General features: G+C 34.9%; 2 protein-coding genes across 19 annotated transcripts in view; one reads left to right on the plus strand and one right to left on the minus strand.

Annotated features, from left to right (window-relative positions):
- Positions 1–196: 196 nt before the first annotated feature.
- Positions 197–10,618, plus strand: knstrn (kinetochore localized astrin (SPAG5) binding protein). 2 transcript variants are annotated; one of them, NM_001128774.1, is given in 8 exon segments: positions 247–267; positions 2,058–2,143; positions 2,236–2,262; positions 3,109–3,208; positions 3,336–3,450; positions 3,540–3,601; positions 6,964–7,038; positions 10,465–10,618. In NM_001128774.1, coding segments are annotated over 7 exon segments (594 nt in total). In that variant the 5' UTR covers positions 247–267; positions 2,058–2,060; the 3' UTR covers positions 10,597–10,618.
- A 7,589-nt stretch (positions 10,619–18,207) lies between these two features.
- Positions 18,208–23,690, minus strand: part of sdk1b (sidekick cell adhesion molecule 1b) — a 452,496-nt gene continuing 447,013 nt past the window's right edge. For all 17 annotated transcript variants that reach the window (XM_073949377.1, XM_073949383.1, XM_073949375.1 and 14 more), the window contains 3 exons: positions 22,271–22,391; positions 21,708–21,837; positions 18,208–19,313 (listed from right to left, as the gene is read on the minus strand). In XM_073949377.1, coding sequence (XP_073805478.1) covers positions 19,044–19,313; positions 21,708–21,837; positions 22,271–22,391 — 521 coding nt within the window. In that variant the 3' untranslated portion in view covers positions 18,208–19,043. The remainder of the gene's footprint in view (positions 19,314–21,707; positions 21,838–22,270; positions 22,392–23,690) is intronic.

The following is a 23,690-nucleotide window of genomic DNA, read 5'->3' on the forward strand; positions in this document are numbered from 1 at the left end:
GAACATTTTGCCATCGAAATAACATAAAAATCGCATTCTCTAGTAAGTTTTCTTAGGATAAATTGCTTTTTTTAAATTTGATACTTTACATCCATAAATCTATAATATAGATATAGTTAGTTTAAAAGTTATAAATGTATCTAGCTCAGAAGTCAAAACGGATTTGAAAGGAGGCGGAAGTGACGTTGTTTATTTTGAAAATTCATGGCGCTGATCTACACAGGCATCTTTAAAATATTCTCTACGGATTGATATTAGGTCTACGTGGTAGGTTTAATGCATTTTTATATTTAATTTTGAACATGTTAAATAAGCGATGTGAGATAACATAGTTTAAAACCGCATTGCATTTAACTTAATGTAAGAATAAGGCACGTTGACATGACGAGGAACAACAGAGAAGTTATGCGTATTACATGATCACACTGAAGTACTTTTGGCCCTTAATATGGCCCTAAATGTTCTTTAGATTCTTTTATTTTTGACAACACAAACTTTTTTGTTGACAAACTCTTCTCAGTTCTATGTCAAACAAAGATATTTGCTTAGTTATGAGCAGTTCTTGGATCTCTTTACCTGCTTGCATGGGTTTTTGGAATAATTTATTATATAACTTACAATATAAACAGTTTTGACTTCCTCAGATAAAAATATTTGTAATAAAGCTGTCGAAGTCTCAATCAAAATCATTCATAATTACTACCCAAAAAATTATACCAAACTAGCTAAATGTAATAACAATATTTTAGCAATTCAATTCAAATGTCAATCTTGCCATGAAAAAAATTAAGTTTCCATCAAAATAAAGAAATTGTTTCATTTTTTGTGTGAGCAAGTATTTTACAGTACTTTAAAAAATGCTCAAAAATGTCTTTCTCAGTGTTTTCAAACTATTATATTTGATTTAACAAAGTCACACAAGTGCCACATCCATAACAGAGAAGTGTCAAGTACATATCGGAGCTTTTTTCTCATAAATGCAAAAATGTCAAACAAAATAAAGTCAATGATTTTTGTTCCATAGTGAGCAGACTTTTATGCTTTTATTTAGCATTATTTATTTTGTGATGTGCAGTTTAATTCACAGAATGTTTTACATTGTATGTTGTGTACTGTAAAACAAGATTTTACTTGCAGATTTTGCTAACATCCATAACACATGTTTATTTTCCTCATTTAAAATGTAAAAAATGTATACAGGTTGATATTTTTCTGCGTTTATAACTCTGTGGTTGTTTTGGAAAATATAAACAGTTGCTTCAATATAATGTTAACATATACTTTCTATGTGAATTTATGTTATGAGTTTTTACTGTTAATGTCACATCCATAACTCTGGAATTGCTCATTTGCCCTAAATGCTTATTTTGTACTTAATATGAGGAAACACTAAATCATTTATTATGGGAGTGTACTTACTGTTAAGTGTTTTGGGTTGACTTTTCCAATTTCAGTAAACATTTCTTATTTCCAAACTTTTGTATTTGCCTAAAATGTTATTCTTTGGTTACTCTCTTAACTTAGATCCTTCTCATTGTAAATTTGTTAATAATTTATTGCTTTTTCTGGCTAAGTTTTACATCTATAAATGTAAATTTCCAAAGAAACACACTTTCTATTTTCAGAAGGGATTTTGATTTATATGTGAACTCCTTAAAATAATATTTATGATTATCTTAGAAATAATTATATTGCATGTAAAACTCTTTCTTGATGTGAATCATTCAAGCTTGTTTAATTAGCTGGAATTTTATTTATGTAACCCTTTTTGTTCATAATGTATCTTTGTATATGTGCTTTCTTGCATTAAAAAAAAAAAGATTCTATCGGAAAAAAGACCACATTGATTGAAGTAATTTTGAGAATAACAAAATACTTGAATGACTTTTGTTTTGTTTTAATGACTTTTGTTTTGACCTTCTCTCAAACACGCCTTTACTTTTAGTCGTGTTTTTTTTAATCAGATTTTTGTCTTATCAGTTTGTCAGTATTAGCCTTTAATATTGACATTAAACAATTTAAAAACATTAAAAATGCTTTCGTTTCTATTTCTCCAGAACATGAAGAGAGTTCAGACGATGATTCCAGCACAGCCCAGTGTCACATCCAGAGCAGCACAAGTCAAAAACGACATGGACACCAAGTAAATATCTTCTCTTTAAAAGTTCTGGAATCATTACACTTACCTCAAATATTTATTTTTAAATTAATAAAATACACTTTTATTTATTTCAGGAAAAACCAGCACAGGTCACTTAAAGTGTAAGTACATACTTGTGAATTATTATATGTAAAGTTGGTTTTATATTTACACATTCATTCATTTTTGAAAAGGGACATCTTGTGACATCTGGTGCCTATGGGGTATATGCCGAAGCATGCTATTAGGACTTTTAATTTTCCAGTAACCTGGGTTAAGCGCTTCCGGCGAATTGAATGACAATGCAAAATCCGGTGCGTTTAAGGTCTGTTTTCTTTAAAAATCAGCGATCTCCACTAGCTGAGTGATATCCGATTTAAAGTGGGTCTCAGATTGTACAAGAAACAGTTCATTAAATTACATTTCCCCTGCCATATCTTTATAATATGAGTATTTATTTTACCCCTGTAGATTCAATGGAGCTTCTGCGTTAGCCTGCCGATTCTGACGGGCGCGTGCGAGCAGCTTTTTGTCTCGTTTTACGCTTGAGCAATTAAATAAATGCTAAAGTTTATTTAACTGAATGTATTTTAATGACATTACAACATCGATGCTGTATAAGGAACCGTATAAAATGGAAAAAAGATCACAATAACAGGTCACCGGAAGTGTATCAGCATGGGAACAGCACTAGCTCGGCATATACCCTATTACATACTTTGAATATTTGGTCTGAATTTGCATGTAGTATGACTTTAAAACAACATTAACTCTATTTAATTGACTCTGAATAATGTACTTTGTTAGTCATTGGCTGCTAGTATGTTTTCCCTATTTAGAATTGGCAAAGAATACTTTTCTGAAATGATATTATTCAGAAGAAAGTCAGAATGTGCGAATATAAAGTCAACTTTAGCTCAATCTACTCTGCTCCAGTCTTTTTTGAAAGTTACTTTGATTTTTATCAGGCCAACTACAAGATATGGGCAACAAAATGACATGAGGGAGCAGAATCGAGTTTTGATTTCAGCAAATGAAGACTTGCACAAGCAGCTTGAAGAAATGAAGGTGATTATTTTAACCAATCCTTCAGTGATTTGCTCCAATTAATTCATTTATAATATTTTGCAATGCTGAAAAAGATTATTTAAACTATGCATGTATACTTTTAATTCTCCAAACCATGTTTTTGAAGGACACTGTGACAGAGCTGGAGCAAAGATGCACAGACCTCCAAGGAGAAAATCGAGAAATTCAAAAACAGCTGCGGGACTGTCACATCCTCCTAGTAGCAGAAAAGCTTGACCCAGGTGAACTATTTAAACCTCTGTTGGACTGACACAACACAAAAAACACCTGTAGTTTCTGCTGAGTTGCAATCTAACAGCCTCAAATTTAGTTTCAGGGGAAAAGTTGGGCCAGACTGCAGAAGACAAGGAAAAACAAAGAAAAGAAGTCATGGTACTTGCATGTGTCTTTCTGTATATGTACATTCTTATATTTGTGTGTATTTATACAGATATACGTTTTTAAAATTGATCCTAATATGAAAAATTACATATCTGTCTGATGTATACTGTCTGTCTATAGGTCATGTGCATGTCTTACAGTAAAGGCAATATTTAAAGTAAATAAATAACACTTTAGTTTAAGTACCAATTCTCACTATTAGCTAGTAGGGTTGTACGGTTTACCGGTACTATGGTAGTATTGTGATACTATGGCTCCAAAATACTGGCGATGCCACTGTAGTTTGTAAATGTTAGTATCGTCATAACAATCTATCTACAATACATAATGTTGCATGTGGAAAAGTCACTAAAATACTCACACGCTTATGCAACAATTGACCATTTTATTTGGATAGTCTGTGGAGCCCTTTAAGGCTGCAAACTGTGTACAGTTCATGCCTTTTATAGTAGCCTATTGCACGTTTTTTGACACTTCAGTTCGAATCTGAATCTGTTTATTTCTGCTCTTGTCAATATGATTTAGTAGCTACAACAATCGCGACAATCTCTTAAAAAAGGCCACTCACAAAGTGAAATTTTGAATTATTTACCTGAATTGAAAAAAAAAAAACAATAGGTACTGGAAACATTGAAACAACTTTTGACAACTTCATAAAGCCTAATTTGTAACAAATTTCATTTGGTATAATTTGCATCCTAATTGTAATGTATTTTTTGTTGGTCAGTTATCTACTAAAGAAACAAAAAGAACGAATACTTTTTAGGTGAAGTGACGTGCAAATACTTTTTTCATAAATAAGAAAATAATTAATTAAATTCAAGTCGGCCAATTATAACAGATACAATATAGTATTTCTGACAATTTTCTTTATTTTATGGATTTGAGATATTACATACAATATCACAATACTACTTGGTATCATGACACTTCAGCTGGGTTAGTATCGTAACATGAATTATTGGTGTCGCGACAACCTTATTAGCTAGTGGCTTATTACCTGGTTACTATTAAGAAATTGGCTGTTTATTAGTTCTTCTATTCTGCATGAGCTTACTGTGCATCCTTAATCCTATTTAATACCTCAAATAGAACTATTAATAAGCAGGAAATGAGCAGTTTATAGATGCAAAGGTCATAGTTAATGGTCTATTAATACAGGGTCCCCGCGGGGTCTTAAAAAGTATTAAAAAGTCTTAAATTAAAAAATCGAAATTTATGGCTTTAAAAAGTCTTAAATCTGCTGTTCTAGGTCTTAAATATTTTTGCACAGGTCTTATTTTTGCGATGTCCATGTAACGATACATCTAATGCTTATTTAAATTCTTTTTGTTGTTGTTGCTAGATTTTTGGGGTGTTGTAGTTCTATATTTCACAAGTCCAATTGTAATTTGCGGTATTACAACAACAAAAAAGTCAACTTGCAATAGTCAATCAGCTTTCTGTTATTAAACTCAGTGCGCGCGGCGAATGTGACGTCATCGCTGTGTTTGCGGAAGTTCGCTTTGAGTGCGCGCGACATGATTTCGGCTGTCAGAGTATGCCGTTATTTCACTGACACATGTCGCAAGCGCAGTTTTATAAGTCGGGAGCGTTGTCATGCGAAAGAGCGAAATTTAAATAACTTTATTTTACCCCTAATTTTGTGCTTTTACATTTTCTCTCGCGTGTTTTTGATATTGTGATATAGGTCTTAAATTTAATACCTAATGGTCTTAAAAAGGTCTTAAAAGGTCTTAAATTTGACATTATGATATCTGCAGAGACCCTGTAATAGTGACAGTTGTACCTTAAAATAAAATGTGATCATATTTTTTTTAATTCAAAAAAGCATTGTAATAATTTTTACCTTGCCATGGCATCATGAGATGCTGATAAATGGTCATAGCATGGACAAATAATAGGGATTATGTAATTAGTCATATTGCATGGTAATCTGTAGTACTGTATGTTAATTTTACAATGCTTGCATTAATAATAATAATATAATCAAATATTCACTACCTGGCAAGAGTCTTCGATCGTCGATCCCAGTTGTAAGAGCAACAAATAATAACTTGACTTGTAGTTGATCATTTGGAAAAGTGGCAGAAGGTAGATTTTTCTGAAATGCATCCCAATCATCACAAATACTGCAGAAGACCTATTGGAATCTGCATGAATCCAAGATACGCAAAGAAATCAGTCAAGTTTGGTGAAGGAAAAGTCATGATTTGGGGTTACATTCAGTATAGGGGCATGCAAGAGATCTGCAGAGTGGATAGTAACATCAACAGCCTGAGGTACCAAGACATTTGTGCTGCCCATTACATTTCAAACCACAGGAGAGGCAAATTCTTCAGCAAGATAGCGCTCCTTCTCATACTTCAGCCTCCACATCAAAGTTCCTGTAAGCAAAGAAGGTCAAGGTGCTTCAGGATTGGCCAGCCCAGTGACAAGACATGAACATTATTGAGCATGTCTGGGGTAAGATGAAGGAAGAGACATTGAAAATGAATCCAAAGACTCTTGTTGAACTCTGGGAGTCCTGCAAGAACGCTTTCTTTGGCATTCCAGATGACTTTAATAATGCGATTTGAGTCATTGCAGAGATGTATAGATGCAGTCCTCCAAGCTCATGGGAGTCATACACAATATTCATTTTGTCTCCACTGCATCATGACTTAATATTCTATATTGTACATTATTTCTGTTAAGTGACAAGACTTGTATAAGCAAGTCAGACCTTACTGTTCTAATTAAATAATTAAAAATGAAGGCATGACCATATTATTTTGATAAAATAAGCTTAATCTAGAGGCCTTCACTTTCATATAAGCCACTTCTGATACCGAATGATCAACTAAAAAGTCTAATTGCTGTTCCTAAAACTTGGATAGGCGACAAGACTTTTGTCAGGTAGTGTATAATGAAAGTATCATAGATGCAATATAATTATTATTAATATTATTTTTTTACTTAAAGATGTCACATTGCTAATCTCCTGTAACATAATGATTTGACACATTGCCAAATAAAACTAATATTGATCCATTAATGTTTTAAATGTCCTTTTGGTAAATGGTCACTGCAGACACAAATAATGAGGATTGATTATATAATCAGGCATATTGTACAATAATCTGCTCTGCAGTCACACTAGATTACTTGCTTTTACTGTCTGATATATTGTGATGTAGATGCACATATAAGACTCCATTGGTGAATACAGATGAAGCCTAATTCTATTTTCTAGCATGTTTTCTCCGGGGAATCAGTCCTGACAGTGCGGTTCATCGTGTTAAACCAGAGTCAGGGAAACTGACTTTAATTAATTATTCATCTCCTGTTCGTTTTGTTGTTTCTAATGACAGACCGTTTCTCAAAATCTCCTGACTGAGCTGAAAATGCTTGGCGAGACGGCGCAAGAGCATGCAGCAAATTTACTGGTAAGTATTTGCTTTGTGTGTGTGTGTGTGTGTTTTTTTTTAATACATATTCCCAGGTTATTTATTCTGATTCGAATCTCCTACGGCACTGACCAGACATTAATACAAATGTTTCATTCCGACTGATTTATATGAGGATGAAATTACACACATTCTGCTCTGCCGGGCTTGAGGCTGTATAATTAATCACAACGCCAGGTCCAGCTGATAAAATATTCATTTGAAATGTTCTAATCCTTCTAAATGTTATTGAGTGTGCCTCTCCAAAACGACTAGATTATAGCGTGACCTAAGACAGGTCTGTATTTTGATGTTAACACCATCAAGATAGTGCTCTGATTAAGGCCCTGTTTACACTAGTGCGCTTTAGTTTTAAAACGACGTTTTAGAATGAAAACGATCTGTGTCCACACTAACGTTTCACCCAGCGTTTCTGAACAGCTCTCCGTCTACATTAAAACGGAGAAAATGCACGTCACGTGACCACAGACAAACACACTCTGGCTTGCGCTGCAGCGTGCTTTGAGCGCACACCCGTATGAGAGCTGTGCACGTCAGACTGTTCATCAAGGATCTCCCGTTGGATCTAATCTCACTATATTTGTTAAACGTGATTTATAACTCACCTTGTGTCTATATCTAACAATATATTCACCAACTTTGGTCTTTTGAATCTATTACTTGTTCTCAGGTAACGTGTTTTGGCTGAGCGCAAGTATAAGTTAGGGTAATATCCTAATTAATGGAATCGTGTACACAGATTCTGCACAATTGACTGATTGCTTGCCTTTTTTTTCTCTATTGTATAAACTTATTGTACGTTATACTTTTAAAATGGCCATTATTGATTTATTAAAACTGATTTTCAGTGAAAGAGATGTTTTGTATTTTCAATGAAAACGAAAGGAGGCAGTAGTGTTATAGGCTCTGTTTTGTTATAAATATGAATGAAGATGACGCTCATGTTAAGCAGCTACACAACGCCTCAACATTTTTGATGTTGGTTAAGTTGCTAATATCAAAATGAAAATAGGCAGTTCTTCACATCATGTTTTCATTTTATTGTTAAGACAGTGAAACAGCATAGCCAGGGGCATGTGAATAACTTTATAAAGTATACTCGGGAGTTTGTTTTCTATATGCGAAGTCTGAACTTACAGGGAGAGGATGCAGGACTGAACTGTGTGTGTAGGCTACTTAATATTGAGGAAAAAGCCCCAATCAGAGAGGATAATGTCTGCAGCCCCGCCTTCGTTTTCATATGTCTCTGTTTTCCCCCATCCACACTGAGACAGCAGCACTGTTTTAGAATAAAAACGGCCTCTTCAGCGTTTCCAAAACGCTCTGTTTTCGGGGCTCTAAAACTCAGCCGTAGTGTGGACGGGTGGCGTAACCGTAGCAAAACTTATGCATTTTAAAATGAAAACGCATTAGTGTAAACAGGGCCTAAGGAGCCACTATGTAAACATTACTAAAGTCATAATTGGAGTAAACACAAAGTGAATTAAGACACATGGAGTCACACTGTTACTATTTAACCGATGTAATCTCACTATTTTTTTGCAACAAGATACACACGACAAGCTGTTGACCACTGCCTTGTTTGTATGCTACACATTGATTACTTTAAAGGTTATTAATAATCTCTGTTTACATGGTAGATTCTTAATCAGGATATTGTCTAATTCAGGGGTGTCCAAACTCAGCCCTGGTGGTCCTGCAAAGTTTATTTCCAACCCTAATCAGACACATCTGAGCTAGCTAATCAAGCTCTTTCTAGGCTTTCTAGAAACATCCTTTCAGGTGTGTTATGGCAAGTTAGAACTAAAATCTGCAGGACACTGGCCATCCAGGACCAAGTTTGGACACCCCTGATCTAAATCATGCTAAAATTAAAATATTGTTTTGAACTTCGCTTTGAGCAAGAATTTGAAACTGCTGTTGTCTGTTTTCACATATAACTGCTTTTGTAAAATAAAAAAAGTCCAAAACTGTATATGGTATCATGAAGAGAACTTTACTTGAAGGGGGTGTTTATAAGACATTAATAAGTCATAAGTTAATAAGTCATTAAAATGTTAGAGTTATGAAATTACACATCAGGAATGTAATGGGACTAGGATAACTGTCATTAAGTGTAATTGGCTCTGTTATGTCATGTTAAAGGCAAAGTTGACATTGTTTGAGATCTCTTTATGACAAATTGACATAACTAAATTCATTATAATCCCTTTTAACATTATAAACATGATTGTCATGAGGCCATTATAATCGTGTCATGAATCTTATAACAGCGTCATTATTTATTTTTCAAACTACAATTTGGATTTGTCATTAAAATGTCACGAAATATTAATAAAGCTTATAAGAAATTATTTGACACTTAATAAAAATTATAATGACAAATTCATTTTGTTCCACTAATAATGTTCACGACACAGTAATAGTGGCCTCATGGCAATCATGTTTATGACAGATCTATGACAAGTTATGTTGTCTTGATAATGTCAAGTTGTCATGACAAAGGTTGTGATGTATTTGTTTATGTCTAGTTGAATAAAGCATGAATAAAATCTCCTTCACATTCATGACGTGTCATGTCATGGTTATAAAGGGGTCATTACAGTCTTATGAACACCACCTTCAAGTAAATGCTTACCGGAAGATGAACTTTGTTGATAATGTGTACACTGTAAAAAAGACTGGGTTCCACACAATTCTTCACGTTGTCTCGACACAAATTAAATTAACTTAATTGTTTTTACAAATGTAAGTTAGTTGAACATGAAACAATTAAATTATCCCACAAGTATTTGTTGATTCAGCTCATTATAAATATATAGTTTAAACAAACAGCTAAAATATTGTTTTGAGTGTAGAAAACCTTGGATGCCATTGCGTTGGGATGTAATGACATGTCATTTAAATTGCCTGAGACTTTCATTTATCTACAGAACACAAATGGCAGGTCTCTTTCAGTTCTCGTTGCCATGGTAGCACACAACATAATCGATGCATCTATGCTCGACTTTCAGGATTTTACGACAGTATCGCGCGAGCAGTTATCTAGATTATTTAAACTGAACTCAGATTAGTTAGATCAAATGATCTTCAACTTGCTGTTATGGAACCAATTTAAGTGTGGACGTTTAGTTCGACTCACTGAAATCAGGTTTTTGACTTTAATCCCTGCTTTTTTAAACCACTTTTATGAAATAGGCCCCAGTTATTGTCCCATGCCTACCAACAACGGTAAGAGGAGTAGAACAACATGAGGATAAATAATTAATTACCGAATTGTCACTTTTTGTGAACTACCCATTTAATCATCATATTATTGTCTTAATGTAAGAATAAGCTAAGTAATACGATAGCTGGTGTCTGTGTAAACCCAGCCTCTGTTCATACTTGTGTGAATGTTTCCAGGAGGTGCAGAACACCATGAAGGATCTGACGGAAGCTCATGAAAAGCTCCAGGAGGAGAGGACATTGTTCACTTCCGATGTGGAGGAAATGGAAAGAGCTCTGGAAGAGGCAGAGAGACTCTTGATGGAGTAATTGAAAGAAACTCTTTGCCCCGGCCATAAATACTGCAACGCCATATGGTGCTTTCAGAGATCTGTCAGAATGAGAACGACAACCAGCGTCTGCATGAAAGTGTACAAACACCCTGCTGCATTTTAAGGAACATCAACCAAATGTACTATTTCATATATATATATATATATATATATACACACACACACACAGTGCTTTACAATTTTCTGTTTGTCTGTCTACAATTTGATGTATTAATATAAAGTTTTCATGTACTTGTGAAATAGCAAAGCACTTGTTTTGATTGTCATTGTATTTTATTATTGAATATGATTAAATTTTCAACTGGCTTTGAAAAGTGTTTTGCTTTTGCTTCACAAATTAATGCAGTGATATCTGTATCATAGTGATATTATGTGAAATACAGGGTTTCTGCAGATTCCATGGTCAAATTTTTTGACTTTTTTTTTTTTTTAAGACCATAAAGAAAGTAATTTCAGACTTATTTAGGGCTAAACGCTAAGGATTTTTTAATGGCCCAGCAGGAAAAAAAGAAGCTTTTGCTCCATCGAGAAATGCTTTCTAATTAATTATTTCTTAGCCACATATCTTAAATAATGTCAACAAGCAGAACCGAGTTGTATACATATATTGTTTCAAGATAACTTTTAAAAAACTAAATGCACAACAGACGGTTGTAATATTAGTTATAAATAAGAGTTTTGCTAAAAGTTTTACCAAAATGTATTTTTGTTGATTGGATGTGTGTTGGATCGATTGGGTAGCTTTACATGAACAAAGGAAAATTAAGACCGCTTTAAAATTATTTAGGACCTACAAGACTATGTTTTAGTGAATTTAAGAATTTTGTTTTTGAAATTTAAGATGCTTTAAGACCCTGCAGATTCCCTGGGTATGGTTTTTGAGACCTACACAGAAGTGCTAAATTTGACATTTCTATATTAAAATAAAAAAGGTTTACTTTTAAAGTATTGTGCCTGAGGAAATAATAACTAGGTTTCCAACATCCTGTGTAGAATGGCAATTTTTAAAAAGTTAAAGTGAAGTTAATTTATAGACTAAAGCTGCGGTCACTTTTCTCTCCATAGACTTCCATTCATACGCACGCGTATGCGTTAGACTGGAAACGCATGTTTGTGCGGCAAGTTTCTCAGTTTGTTGTGTTGGAAAATTCAAGCATGGTGAACTCTGACCTGCGAAATTGCATCACATGATTGCGTGAGACCAATCGAAGTTCAAAACATGACCTCTTTGGACAGGAATTTAAAACATGGACCAATCGCTCACTTGTTTTAAATGTCTAATCGTGTTGTTTAATCCCAGCCCTTTTTGCAGTGCCGTACAACAGAATTTCACTCGCACAAACTCTCGTGTGATTGCGGCATAATTTTGAGAGGAGCATGCGATTATGATTGAACACGGCTGGTCCCGCTGCATGTTTCACCAGTAAGTCACTATAAAAAAAAAAGAGTTTCTTACTACAGTTATCTCATCCTTGAATAATTCCTCTTCCACCCCTACTCCTCCACCTTTTCCTCTATAGGTTAGCCCAGTTGTTAGCACTGTTGCCTTACAGCAAGAATGTCATTGGTTCAAATCCTGTCCAAATCAGCTCCAAACAAAGGGGGGGGGGGGGGGGGGATTCTTGAAATCTACCTGAGCTCAAACTCCCCTCTCGCCCAGCAAATGGGAGGTAGCCCCGGGCTCAAGGATCTTCTGAGCTCAGGGTTCTCTCTTAGGACAGCATGCCAAACTACCTTTAAAATCAATCATCAGCTAATTGTGAAAGTGTGAACTCTTAAAATGTCCTTGTCTTATGCTTGTTTGAAGTGTTTTGGACTTAATAATCAGAAATGCGTTAGCAGAATAAACTGTGAAAGATAACAGCAAACTGGAGACAATTCACACGGTCACAATTTGTTACATATATATGTATATATATATATATATATATATATATATATATATATATATATATATATATATATATATATATACATACATATATATATATATATACATATATATATATACATATATATATATATATATATATATATATATATATATATATATATATATATACATACATATATATATATATATATATATATATATATATATATATATATATATATACATATATATATACATATATATATATATATATATACATATATATATATACATATATATATACATATATATATATATATATATACATATATATATATATGAAAAGTTAAACTTTAAAAAATTAATAAGAATAAAACTTAAAAATTGAGCTGAAGACTGATTAACTTATTCAAAGACTTTTTGACCAAAAATTTTTTTCAGTGTGAATATGAGATGAGAATGAAAATGTATTCCTATGTAACCCACCGGTCTTACTGCACCCCACCCGGTCTGAGATGTGATCGAATCCACGATACTTTGTATGGGAGTTGGTTGATCTAACAAGGACGCCTAAGATCATGGGGTCTGTTGCTAGATTAGCCTACCTTTAGAGGTCAGAGGAATGAGATTTACCTGCATAGCACTTCACTAGCTGGCCTTGGTTACACTCCCATCCCGGACGAGCCCCCACACGTGTAACCCACCGGTCCTACTGCACCCAACCCGGTCTGAGCTGGGATCAAATCAGCGATTCTTTATGAGAGTTGGTTGCCCTAATAAATGGTCTCTAGCATCTGTTGCTAGAGCACCTTTAAAGATCAGAGGAGTGAGGTTTACCTGCACAGCACTTTGCTAACTGGCCTTCGTTACACTTACCCACATTTCACTCCCATACCGGACGATCCCCTCCATGTGTAACATACTGGTCCTACTGCACCCAACACTGAGCTGGGATCAAACCGGCGAGTCTTTATATGGGAGTCAGTTGCTCTAAAAAGAATGCTAAATGGCCATGGCCCCTAACAACTGTCACTAGAGCACCTTTTGAGATCAAACGGGTGAGGTTTCCCTGCACAGCACTTCGCTAGCTTGCCTTCGTTGCACTCACCCCCATAGACCTCACTCCCATCCCGGATGAGCCCCCACACATGTAGCTTAACGGTCCTGCTGCACCAAACAGTCTGAGCTGGGATCAAACCAGCGATTCTTTGTATAGAAGTTGGTTGCTCTAACAAGGATGCTAAAGACTGTGGCTGGATCACCTTTTGAGGTAAGATGAGTGAGGTTTACCTGCATAGCACTTCGCTACACTGAAAAAAAAATCATTCAAAGATGATTTCTTTGGATTTAGTCAATTTTTTTACGTTAAGTTGTTGTAAACAATTTATTTGCGCTGAATTTAAACAAACAAATTAAGTTGAACATTATTAAACTTAATTTGTTTGTTTAAATTCAACACAAATAAATTGTTTGCAACAGTTTTGCATGCAACACTTTTTTCAGTGTAGCTGGCCCCGTTACACCTTTATTTAGCATTTTAGGGGGCTAAATGCTTTCTTTTCAATGCCACCATGTATAAATACGTTTGTCCTTCATTGTGAAATATACATCCAATATTATGCTAATGTGGCTAATAATAGGCTACTAACGTGGCTTATATTTTTCATATCATATTGCTTACTCATAATGTCTTTTGACACTCGTGCTGATAGCCACTGACATGCACTGTACAAATGACCACAGACCACAGTTTTCTCAAAAAAATCTTTATTGTTCTACCGAAGAAAAAAAATCACCAACAAATTAACATTAAAATGAACTCTTTAAGTGTCCAAATATGTGTATATATCCCTTGAATGAACGTGTCAGGAGATTGGAAGAGATGAGACCATGTACACAGCACACAGAAACCGACTCTTTTTGGCATTAAGTCACCGATACGTTATAAACAAACAAAAAAAGAGCTGCCAGGTAATTTGCTTGGGGAATAATGTCGAATAATAAACAACATTAATCATGTCATCTTTCAAAAATAAATAAGTATGAGTCACATTGGCCTGTTTTTGGATGTTATTTAGATGCGAGTGGTATTTTTTTGTGCAAAGATAAATCGATAATGGTATGAATCGATCAATAATAATGAATAATAAAGGGCGACACATGACTTTTTGTGTACTTTTCACTCCACACTGCATCATTTCGAGTCATCCATGAATGCATTGTGGGTAATGAGAGGCATAACATTTCAATGTTATCTCATTAACAGCTCCTCAAAGCAATTCAAAGTGTTAACAAGCTGCTTTGAAGTGCATATCATTCTGTCTGCCTCACGCTGATCGGTAACACTTTTGCATAGCTCTTTCTGTCTTTGGACTTATAATGTTACGTGTTTCCCATCTGGACGGCCAACACAGCGAGAAGTTTGTCCTTGTTTTTTTCATCCCACTCTGATTTAAGTGAAGTTTATTCATAAACTAATTTCGAGAGGAGCACGTGATTATGATTGAACACGGCTGGTTCTGCATTAGCATGCTCGATCCACCAATCAGGCCATTCCTAACCACTATAAAGAGCCAGGGATTTCTCACTACAGTCATCTTCGATTTGAAGAATCCCCCCTTCCACCCCTACCTTTTCACCTTTCCCTCCATAGGGCAGCACGGTGGCTCAGTGACTAGCACTGTCGCCTCACAGCAAGAACGTCACCGGTTCTAGTTCCTTAACAGGCCGGTGGTCGTTTCTGTGTGTAGTTTGCATGTTCTTCCCGTGCTTGCGTGGGTTTTCCCCGGGTTCTCCGGTTTCCTCCCACATTCCAAAAACATGTACAACAAGTTAATCGTTAAATCTAAATTTCAATACAGGTAATCTAATAATGCAGCATGTCTTTTAATAGCCTTCAATCTTAATCTTTAGCTATTATAAAAAGGGGGAGTTGTCGAGATCTACCTGAGCTCGAGGCTCCCCTCTCTACCTCCAAACGGGAGGGAGCCCAGGGCTCAAGAACCTTCGGGCTCAGGGCTCTCTCCCGGGACAGCATGCCAAACTTGCTTATAATCAATCATCAGCTAAGTGTGAACTCTTGAAATGACAATTAATGCATAGAATATAATTAGGAACTGAAGATACGCCACATAAGCACATGCAGTTACAATGTCTGTACTGAAGAGGGCGCCAGTACTCCCTTAAAAGAGGATAGTTGCCCCCCCTCCCAAAAAAACTATCATCGTTCAATCACCTAATTGAGGTTCTGTTGAACACAAAATAAGATATTTGGAAGAACGCTTGTTGCTGGCAACCATTGACTTCCACTGTAATTTTTTTCCCCACATGGAAGTAAAAGAGTTTCAGGAATCAGCATTCTTCGAAATATCTATGTCATATGCAGGAAAAACAAACTTGGGAACACTTTAGAACCATGGTCCATAGTGTATTTAGTAACATTATTAAGTATGAATAATCTTGGAAAGTATTTATTAATCATAGTTCAACATTTAATAATGCATTATTAAAATCAGAAGTTGTGCTTAGTTAATGCATCATAATTAACATGATTAACATGACACATAGTTAACATGAACTAAGCAAACACATCAACTAACATTAACTAATAGACCATTATTTTAAAGTGTTACCAAACACGGAAACAGGTTTAAAACCATTTGAGTAAGGAAAAATGATGAGGTGATTTTAATTTTTGAACTTCCCTTTGATTAGTTTTTATCATCAAATTCGCTAGATGATAGTACTGTAGCTGACGTTTTGATCTTGGGATGGAGCTTGGAAACATTCAGGTCATGTTGTGTTCAGGTCATTGTCATACTTATTGAGCTGAGTGCACAATAATTCTCTTTTTTGTGTTGTAAGTAATAGTGGGGAACTCCATTTTTGTTTTAGGCTTCTGTTTTTCAGGAAACCCATTTTGTAGTTATCCAAAATACATAGGTGTAAAAAAAAATCATGCTTTAGTATATTAAACACAAAATAAAAAGTCGAAATTATGAAATACTCAGTTGTACCTTCATTTCTGAATGAGCTGAATAATTATAAAACTAGTTAAAATCATAACTAACCTTTTATTTTATAGTTTCACCATTATCGTTAAAGGATTTGCACTATATATCAGACATTTTATGTCCTAGATGAACATTTAATAATTATTTTTAATTCAAATAAGTCATCATTTTGAATATTTTTTATTTTCCTCTATCTTGTGATTATAACTTAATATACATCATAATGAGTTTAAATTCAATAATTTTCTCTCAATCTTTTTATCTCATAAATTAGACTTTTGGTGTCATAAATTTTGATTTTAGTTAATTAGTAATATACAGACCCTTACAGATTTGATTTATATTAAGTCCCAGCAGGCACAGGACGTTACATTTCGTCAAATTGACGTTGTACCGCAATGTCATAGTGACATTGCCTTTTGTTTGGAAATGAAAATGATCAATTTAAATTGTGTGGACGTTACCACTGTGACATCTATCAGATGTTGGATTTTGGTTGCCATACCTGATGTCAGTGTCAGTGTTTGATGTCAATATGACGTTGGCTTAAGATGTTGACTTAACATTGGATTTTGGTCACTTTCCAACACAACCTAAAATTCACCAAATATCAACGTCTAATTATGTTACAGCTTGACGTTGTGTGGATGTTTCCACTATGACGTCTATGTATATACCAGGCGAATAAATGTCAGTGTTTGACATCAATAAGACGTTGGTTTAAGATGCTGGCTCGATTTGGACCTCAGACGTTGGACTTTGGTTGCCATACCTAACGAATAAATGTCAGTATATGACATCAATATAATGTTGGTTTAAGATTTTGGTTTGACATTAGATTGTCAATTTTCAACACAACCTAAAATCAACGTCATTATTGGACGTTAAAATATTGTTGTCCTTAGTCGAAGGCTAGACATTGAAATTTGTTCACCTGACGTCACAACCTAAATCTAACCTAATAATAACGTCTTAAGGCATTGTGTGCCTGCTGGAGTATATTAAGATGTTTATATTTCATTCTTTTACATCGCCATAATAATTAAAACCTTTTGTCATATTTTCAACTTTTCATTTCTATTTTGACGTGTTTCATCTCATGATTTTGGCTGTCATAATTTGACCTTTTATCTCATAGTTTTGACTTTATCCCATTATTATGACCTACTAAAGTATACATTTTCGGACACAAAGTGGGCTTCACAGAGTTAAAGGACGTCATACAATCCACAATACGTTTTCATAACAACTGTTCATAACAATTGGTAGCTTTTTGAGACCATTATATCCTTAAACGATGATGATACCATGATATAATTATGATATTCAAACTCCCAGGTACATTCACAGGAGCACTTGAACACATTATTATACTGCACTGAATTGAATTTACAAAATTGTTTTAAGGTAAGTGGTAGCAAACAATTAACATGGGCTAAATTTAAACAAACAAATTAAATTTAGTAATGTCTTAATTAAAATCTTAATTTGTTTATTTAAATTTGACCCATATAAATAGTTTGCAACCACTTACCTTAAAAAAATGCAGTAAATAATTTTGTTCAGTGTATTAAAACCTTTGATTTACCAGCTCAGATGTTTAACCCCAACCAACAAAACCTGTATCCACTGATAATATTAGCATGTACTGCATTCATGCTCTTCCACACGGAAATAAATATTTGTTCATTATCAAACGAGATGAGAAAAGTGTGAATATATTTGGATAAGCAGGACGACGTGGCACGTTTCAAATCATCATCTCTCTGGGTGACCGGATTGTACACACACTTGTACACACCAGCCAAACAAAACATGTGGATTGTGACTTAACCGAAATCAGTTTCACTAAAGAACTACATCAACTTGGCACAAAGCTACTCTACAATAAAAAACGTTTGCTTTTATACAAAAAAATTGATCCTAAAAATATACACGCATACAACATATTTACATACAGTATTGCTAAGCTAAGAAAACGCAATTTTCGTTCGTCTTTTCCCGCTTAAAGCATCACTCCTTTTGGTTTAAGAAAGCAATACGTGTGCAAAGGCAGTATATTCAGTGCTGCGGTTTGTCCAGAGCAACGTCGCTCGTTCCAAAACATGAAACTAAACCACACATAAAACACATTGTATTACAGTCTGTACAGGTTTTCAGTGATATTTCAGAGTTGTGGAGATCAGAGTGAGATTCATTGAATCACTCAAGCGTGTGTTTGCCCACGCGTTCACCGCTAATCCAGGGAACATTGTTATGGAACAGCGAACGAATTTCCTTCATCCGTCTTTCTTTGAGTCTTGAATACCAAATGAATATCTCTCTCCGTGAAGAGTCTCACAGTGCAAAGTCTTTGCTTCCTCTGAATCATAGTTAATCCATCCAAAAATCATTAACATGTTCACAAGAAGATACTTCATAACCCTAAACTCCACATTTCGGGGGGAAATTAGAGACTTTGTTATCCAGGATAAAGCCCTCCCAATTGTTTGGTCCCATTTTCTGGGCTCAAGTCATCAGCTTTTCATCATTGGTTCATCAGACAAACGAGGAGAAGCCGGTGACTGGAGTGCGCGTTCCTGCTGTGGGCTGCCCTGTTGGGGTATAAACACCTCCTACGCTGTGCTGGGTTACCACAGTCTGGTAATACCCCCCTTCTGCATCCGTCATGGCACATTCCTCATACCCGCCTCCAGTCTTCACGCCTTTGGGTTGTCGCTTCCAAGAGTTGTAATAGGTGGGGTCGCTCATATAGTGGTTTACGAATGAATGTTTGGGCTGCTCGTCTTCATAGTCGCTGTCGCTCACCTTTACATGAGGTGAAATGGGAACATTGACAGGTGAATGAGGCGAAGAGAAAAAGAGCAGACAGTAAAGTTGCAGTATAGAAGTGTGTATTGCATAGATGTACAAAGTAAGTTTTGGTTTAGCTTAGTGTTTCTCAAACATGATTCTGTAGGACCACCTGCTCTGCACATTTTCCATTGCTGCATTCCAATTTGCAGACTACACCCTAAAAGTATGTACTATTTGTAACAGAAGTGTGTAACAGAAGAGTATGCAAGCTTTGGGACATACTACTTCCTCGTCAACAGATCATTATGTTGCTAGTTACATCCCCATCTTGAAACATCATCCACATTTCTGTCATATAAATTACCTAAGTTTTTGGAAAAGCAGCAGCAGCAGGTTAATCTGTCATTCGCGAGTCTTTCATGCAGAGAAATCTCCACAGGTCTTTGGATAATTATACATTCAGAAGTTAATATCCAAACATATCTTAATATGAGTTTATATTGTTGTTGTAGATGAAATATAACACGGAAAACGTGATTAAAACATGTTCCAGTTGGCTAGATATTAATTAATAGTCCTTCAAACAACTTTACCGAAGCCTTTAAACTTGACTGTTGGTCTTGTGCATCCGCCATGTTTGTAGTTTATTTACACTTTTTACCCGACTTTGTAGTTCTAATCAAATTCTTGTCCAGTGTGCATTGTATTTTGGGCAATATTAGCCTTAGAGTATGGCCCCTTCTACACTTTTCCAAATTTTTACCGGAAATAGTAGACCATCCGGGAGCTTTTGGCATACTCTATTCAACATACTACAATTTGGGACATACTAATTCTATTGTCGAATACTATTTAGGACGAGTAGTATGTATATTGGAATGCAGAATAAGTCTCCTTAACCAAACACACCTGATTCAGATCATCAGCTTATCAGTAGAAACTGAAAGACCTGAAATGAGTGTGACAAAGGAGAAATCCAAAACATGCAGTGTTGGTGGTCCTGTAGGAACATGGTTGAGAAACACTGCTTTAACCGACTGATCAACCCTCATCTCACAGCAATCGGTAACTTTTTAATTTAGTGGCTAATTCGTATCAATTATTTAATTACAATCTAATTTGTACACTGTAGCAAAATTTGTGCATACACCAATGACAGGAGGATTTAGGGGTGGACTTTGAGGGCACGCCTCCTTTTAAAAATTGTACATTTTTATAAGAAAGAAATCGTATGAATTTATACTTTTCTGACAATATGCAAAATAGTTATTTTCCTTGTGAGGTCAGGTGGAACCGATATAATAATCAGGCTCTCATATACCCTAAGTAAGGGTACTTTTGTATTTCAGTTAGTAGTGAAAGAAAATGAAAGGAGTGATAGCAAAATTGGTAGTGTTAGCAAACATACCAACAATCGCACCATTTTATTGAATATGTCAATATGAGCTGCACATCTCCTCTCAATGAACAAATAACTAAAATAACAGAATTTTCAAAAATGTTTATTATTGCCTATTATTAATTCATTTAGCATTGATTTTTCCAATCTGACATTCATTCATTTTTCTTTATCTCAGTCCCTTATTTATTAGGGGTCGCCACAGCAGAATGAACCGCCAACTATTCTAGCATATGTTTTTTTATGCAGCTTTATTCAATTCACCTATAGCGCATGTCTTTGGACTGTGGGGGAAACAGGAGTACCCGGAGAAAACCCATGCCAACACGGGGAGAACAACTATATATATATATATATATATATATATATATATATATATATATATATATATATATATATATATATATATATATAATTATGAAAATTACTTTTTATAAGAACACAGATGTCTAAGTTAATTACTCTTTTTATTCAATTTGTCTCTAAAAATCAAGCATTTAGTTTGATTGTACACCAAAAGATTTTAACCGCATTTGTTTAACCCCATATTTGAATTTGTTTTATCTATTTGGTAGAATAAAAGTATAAAACATATCTTAATATTATAAAAAAACATGAAAAATAAATACAAAAATCATAAATATGAAAAATACTTTAAAAGTTAAATAAACAGCAAGAAGGTCGCTGGTTCGTGCCTCGGCTGGGTCAGTTGACATTCCTGTGTGGAAGGGCAACCCCTGGGTGAAACATATGCTAGATAAGTTGGTGGTTCATTAACCTGTGGTGACCCCAGATTAATAAAGGGACTAAGCCGAAAAGAAAACGAATGAATGAAATTAAACAAATACATAGATAAACATATAAATAAATACATCTATAAACATATTATACATTTATAAAAACATACACATTTAATTGATGTTTATTAAAGTAAATATCAAGACGCAGGTTGACTTTCTTTGCGTGTGTGTTTGTGAAGTCATGCGTTACTGGTGTAGAGTGTTTACCTCAGACTCAGACAGCTCAGTGGGTTTCTCTGTGAGTGTTGTGCTCTCTGTTAAAACTGCCCCATTGTAGTTGTTGCAGATATCTTCATCAGAGTAGTGCAGCCCACCCGGACTGGGCCGTGGAGGAGACCTGTGGACCAAACAACAACATTAACATTCCATTATACAAACTGCATACACATTTCCTATAAAGACATTTTTGTTTGAGATTTACATGAAGGAAAAAAATCTGGTGATGAATATAAATTAAATAGTATATCATAACATAACATAATATCATAACATAATCATGAAATGTATATTTTGATGTTTCATTGCATTCACACATATACAAAAAAATAAAATGAAATAATAAAAATAAATAAATAAATCAGGACTAAGAAGCATTTGAATCAGTGTTTTCTATTATAGTGACTCATAACTCTCTTTGGAGTAGACTTTGAGCTTCATAGTGAACTTTGCAGATCTTTTTTTAACACTCAAACAGTAACACTACACACTTAAGGAAGTAGAAAGTGTAAAGAGCATCAAAACGCTTTAACCGCAGTTCAATGAAGCCTTACCTTGTTCCATTCTTCTTGAGGAAAGAGCTCTTCACGTTCAGATGTCTGCTGTTCAGCTCGAGGGCCGTGAAGCCGCCATTGTCAAGGGTCACAGATTCTTCGACAGTACTGATGTGCTTCCCTGTGAGAAAAAAAAATACATCTGAGTGATACCAACAAAGACAAGCCTCGTCGACTGATACTCTATCAAGTCAAGTTGAGCTTTATTGTCATTCTGCTACATGTGTAGACATACAGTGGAATGAAACTTAAGAGCTATTTTAAACCTATAGATAACTAACCATACCCGCTAACCTGACTTCAAGAAGGACTTGCTCCTGGATTAACATCTTTGTTGATCCTGGAACAACATTTCAATCAGCCAATCAGAATTAAAGGATAGGTTTACTCTTTATGTTAAGTTTATCTTACGGTTAGGGTTATGTACTTCTACATGATTGTTATCCATCTGTTATTTCTCTCTGATTTTGGGAATAATTTACAGTTATAGTTGGGTTTAGGTGTAGGGAATAGGTATGGATTACTTTTTTGAGCAGAAATGTTGTTCCAGGATCAACATAGATGTTAATCCAGGATCGCATCGTAAACATTTTTAAAACAGTCAATGTATCCAGAATTAGTACTTTGAAATATTAGATAATGTATTCTTCACATAATAAAACCAAAAAAAAAAAAAAAAATCACAGTGGGAGATGCTTGACAAATGTATCCCATAATCCTTCATCTGGAAAAATGTGGGATTGGGGCGAGTGATTGGTCCCAGCAGAGGAAAGGAACGATGGAAGAGGAGAATATGAAGGTTAATTGTGAAGTAATGTCTTAAAAGTGATAATGAAATGCCAAGGCTGGATCTGAATCAGTTTACCGTACAAGAATTGTTTTTTTTTATCGTAATTATATAGAAACATTTTAGCATTACAAAAAAAAAAATATTCTAATTCATACTTATTTAGCACAACTGCAGAGTGAGAATTGTCAGCGAACAAAACACTTTCATTGCAATAAAATTATTTTATGTATTAGCATTATTAGGGTGGCATGGTGGCACAGTGTGTAGCGATGTCACCTCACAGCAAGAAGGTTGCTGGTTCGAGTCCCAGCTGGGTCAGTTTACATTTCTATGTGGAGTTTGCATGTTCTCCTCGTGTTGGCGTGGGTTTCCTCCGGATGCACCGGTTTCCCTCACAAGTCCAAACACATGCACTATGGGTGAATTGGGTTAAATAGTTAAATTGTTATGTAATTAATAGTTAAATTAGTTAACAAGTTAAGTTGTCCGTAGTGTATGTGTGTATGTCCTGGTCCTCCAGGTTGGGGGTAGAGCACTGGGCTAACGACCCACCTTCTAAAAATGAGATGTGAAGAAACACTAACATGGTGCGGCTGAATATCAACTTTGATATAAACGGCCCTGGGATTA

This window comes from Danio rerio, chromosome 1 (genome assembly GCF_049306965.1).
Source record: "Danio rerio strain Tuebingen ecotype United States chromosome 1, GRCz12tu, whole genome shotgun sequence".
Lineage (NCBI taxonomy): Eukaryota > Metazoa > Chordata > Actinopteri > Cypriniformes > Danionidae > Danio > Danio rerio.